The 10,275-nt window shown below is 40.2% G+C and overlaps 1 protein-coding gene across 3 annotated transcripts in view; it reads right to left on the minus strand.

Annotated features, from left to right (window-relative positions):
- Positions 1–10,275, minus strand: part of PANK1 (pantothenate kinase 1) — a 70,529-nt gene that overhangs the window by 11,909 nt on the left and 48,345 nt on the right. For all 3 annotated transcript variants that reach the window (XM_069099190.1, XM_069099189.1, XM_069099191.1), the window contains exons 3-5: positions 6,799–7,052; positions 2,422–2,598; positions 1,569–1,692 (exon numbers count right to left, since the gene is read on the minus strand). In XM_069099190.1, coding sequence (XP_068955291.1) covers positions 1,569–1,692; positions 2,422–2,598; positions 6,799–7,052 — 555 coding nt within the window. The remainder of the gene's footprint in view (positions 1–1,568; positions 1,693–2,421; positions 2,599–6,798; positions 7,053–10,275) is intronic.

Below are 10,275 nucleotides of genomic sequence, written 5' to 3' on the forward strand. Positions count from 1 at the left end.
ATCAGTTTTGAGAGCAATTGCATGCCTTGGTAAACAGCTAACTTCACTCCCTCTATCATCTCTCCTACTCAAGGATCAGAAATCAGAGCTTGGAAGAACCTTAGAAAATCATATACTCCAACTCTCCTCCTCTCCACACTCTCTTCTCCCTCATCAAGTTAAGTCAGACACTTTGCATTTCAGAAAGTAACTATTTGTCAAAAGGTTATCTTTACAAATGTTCAAATGAGGCATCAAAGCAAATTTACAATTTCCTGTAACTGGGGGTGGGGAGGGGATGGGATGGGGGGTCCTGCTGGCCTCCGCTGTAGCTCTCTGTGCTTTGATAGCCCTGTACAATGCTGCTTGAACTCCACGCCACAAGGCAACACTGTAGAGAAGCCGAAAGCAGAAAGAAGAAAGGATGAAGATGAAGCAAGGATTCCCATTGAGTTTCTGGCAGTGAAACTGGGTTGAACTGCTTCAGAGTCTCATTCTACCAATAACTCTTTGCATGAAGATACAAGGAAACAAACAAAAGAAAATGTGCAAAGAATTGCATATCCCACTTCATTAGGCATGTGATGAATGATGATGGCTTATAAGGGCTTTAGATTGGATTTGAAACTTACAATGCTGCCATTCCCAAATGAACTGACCTGGAATTGGGGAACATGCAGGGTCAAAGAGGGTTATGGTATAGTGGAAAGAGCAAGGGCTTTGGACTCAGGAGAACTGGGTTCGAGCCTTAGCTCTGCGACTTCTTGGCTATGAAGCCTCGATTGAGTCAGTGAAGGTCTTTGAGCCTCCTTAGGATCTTATTGATAAGAATGATGCTTCCAGCTACATAGTTCAAGGGTCTTTAGATGATCAAATGAGGCTGTGTATACCCAGTGCTTTGTAATCCTTAAAGTACTCTAAAGATGGATACTGTTGTTGTTGTTACTACCATTGCTAAAAGACCCTATAACCACCAACTGCTAGAACTGGAAATGGCCTGAGAAATCACAAGATAATAGACCCAGGTCATAAGGTCATGGATTTAGAAGGAGCCTCAGAAGCCTGAGGCCTAGGTAGGCTGTGATTTACTCAAGATCAGGTGGAATTTGAACCCAGAAACTGACTCCAAAGCCAATGATACTCTTTCTAGTCTACTGCACTGCCTCCCATGATCATGTAGTCCAACCACACTTAAATATGAGATGGCTGAGGCCCATCCATCGAGTTGAAAAGTCAGAAAGCCAGGGAGGGGCAGAAGGCAAGATTCTCCAACCTCCTGTCCTAGGCTTTTTCTAACTGGAAAAAATATTATTTTTCCTCCTCAAAAAGGACATTTCTATTTCAGTAGACTAATTGAAAGTATGTTTTTTTCTCTTTTTCTTCCTTAAAGAATACTGGCCTTTTTCCGATTATAGTACCTGGTCTCCTTTGGGAGTCCACATTTTATGAGATGTGTACAGAGTGAACAAGGAGGGGATTTTACTGAAACATTAACAAAGATTTAAAAAAAGCTACTGAACAGAAAAGGCCAAAATGCAGGAAGAAATGAGCATGCATTGTATAGGCAGATGGTGAGTGTGTAACCTTACCTCATTCTGGGCACACATCCGAGCAATGGAACCGATGTTATTTGTAATGGTGACCAAAGTCGCTCTGGCTAGGTCCTCTTTGCTGATGGCATCTCGTTTTTCTTTACTCATCATGTTGCCAAAGCTATGTTGGAAATATTAGCAAAGGGGTTCAAATCATCCCAAAACAAGGACCACATTTTAGCCACGTGACTGTGGCAAAACTCTTCCATAGCTTTTGTCTGGACAACTTTGCCTGTGACTTACAAGCCCTAATTTTGTACTCAGAAAATATTTTTATATTAATGATTGGCTTCTTTTTTCTTTTCTTTTCTCTTTTCTTTTTGAAACGGACCACTGATGAGGAAGGGGGTGGTGGTGGTGGTAGTGGTGGTGGTGGTGGTGGTGGTGGTGGTAAAAATGCCCCCAAACAAGTACTTAACAAGGGGAAATGGTGGTAATTGTTAAAACACTCCAAAGTTGCCCTATTTAGAACACGTTTCAACAGCATGAATTTTTCTGTGCTTGCTAAGATGTCAAAATCAGCTCCGAGCTCTTCTACAATATGTACTACACTAGTCTGTATTAGCAAGGGCATGGCCACCTCAGAAAACATTCGGGGCATTGGAAGCCATGTTTTCAATTGTTACTGTACCTGCCTAGGACAAGAGTACCATAGGCTTTGGAGCTGGAAGGGGCCTTAGAGATCATCTCGTCCAACCGTCTCATTTTACAGATGAGGAAACTGAGGCCCAAAGAGCTTAGGTGACTTGCTCAAGGTCACACAGTAGCAGAGTTGGGATTCAAACCCAAGACCTCTGACTCCAAATCCAGTGCACTCTCTCCACGACACCACTCTCTACTTAGTCTCTACCTTGATGCTACAGCAGATCCTTGAAGGCCAAATCGTTCATAGTCTCCTCCATAAATATCCTTCACCAGCTTATCAACATTGGTGCTGTCTCCTTTAGCTGCCATTTCCAGAGCTTCTTCAAAGGTCTCACAACCAGTCAGCAAACAGCACAGGCCTAGGAATGTTCCACCTCCAAGACTAAAGGAACAATAAGGTTTATTTTTTTAAGACTCGTTTTAAAAAGTGCCCACCGAGGTACCCAAAGAGGTACATTCAGAACATTAGCACAGCAATGAGGCAGGAGGAGAAAAACAATGGAGAGTTCACATCAAATGGACTAGGGCTTGGAGCAGCTCCGGGTTAAGGCTGGACCAGGAAGTGGGAGCAGAGTTGGCTAGGATTAAAAACAAACACCTTAGGAAAATGTCATGCCCTTGGCCTTGGGATGAAAGCCATATCAACAAGGTTTCCATGAGTTACAGTTGTGAGACCTTGGGCTAGTCCATTAACTGGACAGCCTCAGTTGCTGAAGGTAACTTTCCTCTCTGGGTGGTTTGTGTGTGGGAGATAACTAGAGTCATATAATAAACATAAAAAGTACATGTAGTTGATGTGCAGCTAGAAATAAATTTTGCATGCATTAAATATGGAAACCATAAATGGAGTCTTCAACTCTCCAACTATCGACTTCGGCTTCTCCTGCCTGGAGAATTCTTCCTTCTTTCCTCTGATCTCATTCCTCTCAGGGACACAATCCCATTTACCTAGGTTTATTTCTTAACTGAGATTTCTGAAAGGAAGCCACTCATCTGAGATCCTGGCCAATTGCATCTGAGAAAAGATGATTAACATTCTGCAATCCCCCAACAGCATAAAATGGCAAGGATGTCTGACTTCTTATCTGAGCTGGACATATTCTCTGACCCCTCAGACAAATGTGTGTTTGATACACAGAGAGAGAGAGAGAAACCACTTGAATGTCTCCATTTAAAATTTGTCTCATCATCTGTTTAAGTACATTTAAATTGTCCTGGAAAAGAGGTAATGGCTCCTTTAAAAAACGTTTTGGGAACAAAAGGAAAAGAAGCTAGGGGTCTGATACTACGGAAGTCAGCTGCATGGGCATTACCTGAGAGAAGAGGAGCCAGATTAAGTGAAGAGTAAAGCTAACAACTAGAGAAGCCCCTGAAAGGGCCAAGGTCATCACATGGTGCAGATATCTGCACAGTGTCACGATTCCTTTTGCTTGAAAGAAAGAAAACAGAATGCAGACGTGGTGAGGCAGGAGCTTGAAAGGCAAAAACAATCCTTTGTGGGGAGGAATTTGAAGTAGACAGTCAAAGGTCTATATAAATAGGAGAGACTTGTGAGGGCTTCTTACAACATGCTGTTCTGAAACCCCAAAGTACCAAAAACAGGAGCAATGCATATGGCGCAAAGGGCTTTGAAGACTAACAAAACGTTTTCCACCTTGGATTAGGAGGAAAAAAGAGGAGGATTAAGTAGTGATCCCTAGTAGCTAAAAGTTGGTGATTGGGCAAGTCACAACCCCAATTACCCTGCCTTCTCCCCTCCAAAAATACAAAAAAAAAAAAAAGTTGGTGAGAAGGGTACTACATTTTACCTATTATGCCATTTGCATTTCTTTAAATCTATCTTTTAATATTAGCTAGTGTTTAAGTAGCAGCAGTTTATATTTTTAAAAGTTATATTAATAAAAAGTTATGGTTTGTTTTTTTTAATCCTATTGGACAAGAATCACATAATCTGTGTTCCTCAGTAACCCACTACCTACGGAAAGATTGCCCATTTGGACTCCATGGCCATAAGCCAGGTATCACCCTTTAGCTAGTGGTAACAATCTAAACTGTGGGCACAGCAGTGGAGAAATACCATCATAGACATCTATTTGTAAACCCAAAGCTAGATAGTGACAACAAATATAATAATGGCACTTATAAGATAGCATGGTCTTGGCAAACTGATTGCCTTAGAAGGAAGGCCATTCATTATTAGATAATATATATACAGTTGAAGAGGTAAGTGGTTTCAAACAAAGGAATCTAAATTAAGCAGGTATTTACAAAGCTGGGAAATGGGGGGGGGGGAGGTACAGAAAAAAACAATACACGAACACACTAGAAACAAAAGGTTCCTTGCCTATACAGTAAGTGGAGGATATTACATATAAATAATAACACTTTCAAGATCTGATTAACTGGGCACATATTTAGGATGTGATTAGAAATATATTAGTTTCTCAGTAATAGTCAGAACCAAAACATATCACTGAAAATTCTCATGGCAAATGGCAAGCTCTCTAAGCTTTCACTGATGGTCTTTTGTGAGGCGTTTTCAACCTAAAAATAGCCCCTGGTAGTCAACTTTCTGGTGATAGACTCCTGTGGAACTTAGATAAGCTGTTCTTCAGAAAGACAGACAAGTGCTCATTACCAAAATTTTTGCTAGGTATTTTTTTTTTAAGTCTTTCTTTAAGAGGGACCCTGAGAAACTTAAGCTCACAAGGGAAAGAGAAGGAATTCTCCATCTCACCTTGATTTTTCATGCTCATTCCAACTCTTAAAATTTCTAGCTCCATTCAGAACCCCAGCTCAAGTGCTGTTTTTACACATTCCTCTCTTGATCTCCATGGTAAAACCATCTTCCTTTTCCCTCCTCTGACACATCCCCATCCCCAAATTATTTTGCATTTGCTTGGTGTTTCTTTTATATTTACTCACCAATATACATATTCTTTCCACCTAGCAGAATGTAAGCTCCTCAAGAACAGGAGCTGATTTCATGTTTTTTTTTTCTTTGACTCTCCCATAGCTACCACAGACAAATGCTAGTGGGAAAGAATTAATGATTAAAAAAAAAAACCCACCAGTATTATCCCTGTCTGAGAGTCTAAATTTTCCTCAGAAAGGTTTTCTCTCTCTTAAAAAGATTTTCTCAAAAAGGTAAGCCCTCACTTAAGATTAGATGCATTTTGGCAAAGTGTGCTTGTAAAGTTCATTTATCTAAGTGAATTCAGTTTTCCAATTGACTTCTATAATAAATTGAAAGACATTTTGCCAGAAAAAAATTGTTGGGCCCCAAACATTTTTTAAAATCCCATTTAAGAAAATACAAACCTTTAAAAAAAAAACCATTTTGAAGGAAATAACCTCCTAAAATATTGTCTACTCAAATAAAATTAAAAACACACCATTCAAAGAGAGTATGGTATAAAGTTGACAAACTGTAGCAATACAACAATCTTTCTCACTATCTTTTAAAGGAATCAACAGGCCCTGAAGAATCTGGAGATTGACTAAGTTTTTAGACAGGTATGGCTAGAGGAAGGATGGGTAGAGACAGAAGGGGATAGAGGGAAAGATAAATAATTTTCAAGTTTCTTAACTTCAATCTACAATTCACTTTTAACTTGGGGACCATCTTCACTAACTCTATTCATTAGTGATGAATAGATGAATCTGATCCCTCAGAGAAAACATCTGTTTTCTTACTGCACCTTTAATAGAAAACCAAGTTCTGAAATAATTCAATATGCTCACAAATTTTTTATTAAGCTGCAAAGTTCATTTGGGTCTTCATAACTCCTTCCCAACAGTTCTAAAGAGTTATGGTGTGAAGATTGACATCATGCATTGCAGCAAATCTCAGAATATATTCTAAGCAAACCCCTCTACCCACTGAACAGGACCTGAGTTCTCTTGCCCTAATAGCTTGGCAAAGGCCAATACTCCCTAGTCCTAGAATGGTTTCTCTGACCACCCCACCCTGGCCCCCAGTCAAAATACATACATTTAATTTGCACCAGTCTTTAAAATCTGACTCAAATGCTCTGTGAAGTCACCCCAGTATCATCATGAATGACCCTCTCCCTCAGAGTTCTAATAGTAATTGGCTTTTAGCTAATGTAGTTATTTTATAATCCTATGCACTAAAGTAATCTATATGGGATGTTTTATTTCTGCAGTAGACTACAAGCTCTATGAAGTCAGGATTTATCTAAATTTTCTATATCCCTTAATTAAACACAGTACACTAAACACAGCTAGTAGGTAATTAATGTTGCTTGGATTAAATAGAATAATCTTATGTAAAAATCAATGCATCAGGAACCCAGCCTGAATATTACTGAATGCCATTATCATCATACTGTAAACAGAATCAGAATTTAGAGAGAAAAGGAATCTTAAAGAGACCAGATGGTTCAATCACTCATTTTACAGATGAGGAAGTTGAGGACCAGAGAGACAGGAAATAACTTGCCCAAGATCATATCTGTAATAAGTAGCAGTGAGGCCCTCCAATGTCTTTAAAAACCTAGGGAAGGAAGATTGTTATACTGAAGCAGCAGAAGGTTCTCCTTAAGGAAGATCTATTTACCTGGTCCCTGTAACTCTTTTATAGTTGTCCTTGGAATATACTGCTAGGATGCTAACACCTGAGCCCATGTTAACCAGCAACATGGGGTATGGATTATCAAGGCAGTAAGGCTTTTTTTGACACTGTTCAGGATCTGTGGGTTTTTCAAAATAGTAACACTCGGGTTTGCCATTGAAGCCGATGGAATCAACATAGAGCAGCCCTTGTATCAAACAGTCCAATTCATCCAGCTTGTGGAGCTGCAGATCAGCGATCTGAAAGAGAACAAGAAATCAAGGAGAAAGGGATGATTAGGGCATAAAAGGAGACCAGAGAGGCTCAAGTGTGGCCCTTAGATCTATTTGCACAGCTACCCAGGATTAAAGGAGTCCAGCTACCACTCTTAACAGGGAGTTCCAAAGACATTTAGAGGAAGAAAAAAAAGAATCTAGAAAGGCAGAAGTTGAAAGAAGGCAGATTTTTTTTTAGTTCAATAAAAGAAAAGATTCTCTTAACTCGAGTTCTCTAATAACAGATACAGTTGAATGATGCAGAATAGTTCCTCAGGGAGTGTGGGTCTTTTCTTCTTTTCTTCTCTCATGTTCACTATCATTGCAGGTAATAATAATAATCCCAATGGCATATTTGACTATAGCACTTTGCAGTTTACATGACACTTTCTGCACAATGAGCCCTTAAAGCGGGCAGTGCCAGGCCAGCAGGGGTCTGCCCTGGGACCTGAGCTGAGTCTGTGGGTCCTAAGCAGAGGCCGGATCATGCTGGGCCAGGAATGCTGCTGCATGTGGAAGGCTTGCATTTTGTGAGAAAGGGGACCTCTGACTTAAGAGTCTGTAATTCTCATCCACAGACAAGCGTATCATATACATACACTATAAGACACATGCTCATCTTATTTTAAAGAAACTATTCATTAGCATGTGGCCAAAAAAAGGGGCTTTTAATGGGGGAAGTCAGAACAGTGACCAGGCAGCAACACAAAACTCTACATTTATTGCTCTGCCTTGGAAACAAATGCAAAATTACTATTTTTATTATTAACAACTCCTACTCACATTTGGATAGAGCTTTGCTCTATTTGGAGCTATAATGGATTCAGAACTAGAAGGGACCTTAGAAATGATCTAGTCTAACCTCCTCCTTTTAAACATGAAGAAACTGAGTTCTAGAGAGGTTTAAAGTGAGTGCCCAAGGTGGTTGAGTCAGGGTTTGAACAAAGATCCTTTGATCCCACATTCAGGAATCTTTCCACTGTATCACACAGTCACTTCTCTCATAACAACCCTGAGAGACATGTAGTATATATATCATTACCCCCATTTTATAGATGAAGACATTGAGACTTGGAGACACTGAGGAGTTTGCTCATAGTTGTACAACTAGTCAAGGCTAGAGGCAGGATTTGAATCCAGGCCTCCTGATCCTAAACCAAACGTTCTTTCCAGTAGACCACACTGCCTCTCATGGGAAATCTGATGGAACAAGGTGATAATTGGAAGTTGAGGTGTTGGGAGCTTGGGTATTAGCCTACATATTGAAGGCACAAACCTACTACTATTAAACTTGGTGGTGCTGAGCTAGAAAATTGTTTCTCACTTGCCTGAAAGGAAGTCCTGATTATCTGAGGTTCAGAAAGGAAATAAGAGGGAAAGAAAGACAAGAAAGTATCAACAGCAAAGTCAGATCAAATATGATTAAATTCATGTTTTTAGACTATCACATAGTATTTTAAAAGGGAGTTCTGTCTATATCATGCTGCTCTAACCATAAACACAAACTCACAGATTTATCAGAAGGGATCTCGGAGGTCCTTGAATCTTCATAAAAAAAAAAAATAAAATCCTCATTTTACCAATGAGGAAATTGAGTTACAAAGAGGTTCTGGGTATACTAAGTATCTGGGGCAGGATTTGAACCCATATCTTCCTGTCTCTTGAGTTGATTATAGTTTAACTTTCCAAAATGTAGGCTTCTAAAAAGTAGTACTCATTTCAGACAAAAAGCAGGAGGGGAAAAACTGCTGACCTCTTGGTCCACCAAAAGCCTCCCCACCCCCCCCAACAGGACATTAAGCGCAACTTTATACAAAAGCAGGGAGATAGGTGGAGAGAATATAGGGGTTGTTGGAGGCAGATGACCTGGGTCATCCAGTTTCACTCCTTTCTAGTTGTCACACAAATTGAGTCCTGGGCTAGGGTCTCACAGCGGTGAAGTGTGGGTGGTCAGACTAGATGAGCTCTGAGGACCCATGGAGCCAGTGCAAAAGTTTTATGAATTCTATGATTCTGTGAAAATGTCCCCCTTGTGAACAGAGCCAATTGTTTCAAAAAGGCCTCCAGAAAGAGCCAACACAAAACATCTCTACCTGTGGGGAGAGGAAAGGCCTTGTAAGATCTTTGACAAGGAATATTGGGAAAATACTCCCCTAAAGGAAGTCGTTTTGTTTTGTTTTACCCAGTCAAAAACCTGCTGTTACCTCAGATACTTGAAATGTTAGACCTTGGCCTTGAAGGGCATTTAAGAGATCATCTAAGGGGCGGCCAGGTGGCTCAGCGAGTAAGAGCACCAGCTCCAGTGTTGGGACGACCTGGAGATCGAATCCCGGGCTCAGACACTCAGCACCACACCCAGAAATAACTGGCCATGTAACCTTGAGCAAGTTACTTAACCCCGATTGCTTAAAAAAAAAAAAAAAAAAGAGATCATCTACTCAAGCCACCTGATAGATAGAAGGAAAGGCAAATTCATAAAAGTGAAGAAAATGGCCCACAGTTATAAAGCTAGTAGGTAGCAGGGGTAGGACCCAAATTCGAGTCCCCAGATCCCCAAACTCCAAGTCCACTGTTCTTCCCCTTACTTATTTAGCTGAAGTGTGACCTTGGACAAGTCATTAGCTTGTCAAACCTTAAATTTCTCATCAGAATAATACCTGACACTACTAATGCCTCCCAGGGTTTTTGTGAAAAATCAAGTGAGAAATCAATATAGGACTCACACATGCAAATTAGTAAACAGACATTTACAGAACTCATCTTTATAGAGAATACTCATGGAAAGTGGAGGAACCATGCCAGGGAGAATGATGAATAAAATGATACAAAGGTTAGTGTAAAGGACTAAAGAGATAATGAGTTAGCACTTTTAGAAACTCAACTTGTCCATGATCTAACTGAATGGACAGTAGTTTCATCAACCTTTCCTGGTATCAGAGGTTAACCTGCTTAAAAATTAATCTGGGACAATAAATAATACTGAAGGCCATACCCACACAATCAGTGTCAACAAAAGATAGGCCATGAGACAGACTGGTGAATGTCCTGAATGCATACTAGAAAATAAATAGCCAAAGCAAAGAAATTTAAAACAACAAGGCAGAGTGCATGTGAGCATACACACACGAGACAGAGAGAAGGAGAGAGAGAGAGAGAGAGAGAGAGAGAGAGAGAGAGAGAGAGAGAGAGAGAGAGAGAGAGAGAGAGA

The sequence above is a fragment of the Petaurus breviceps genome, unplaced genomic scaffold (genome assembly GCF_028583685.1).
Source record: "Petaurus breviceps papuanus isolate PSGF00001 unplaced genomic scaffold, PetGlider_PUasm1.0 37, whole genome shotgun sequence".
In the NCBI taxonomy this organism is placed as follows: Eukaryota; Metazoa; Chordata; class Mammalia; order Diprotodontia; family Petauridae; genus Petaurus; species Petaurus breviceps.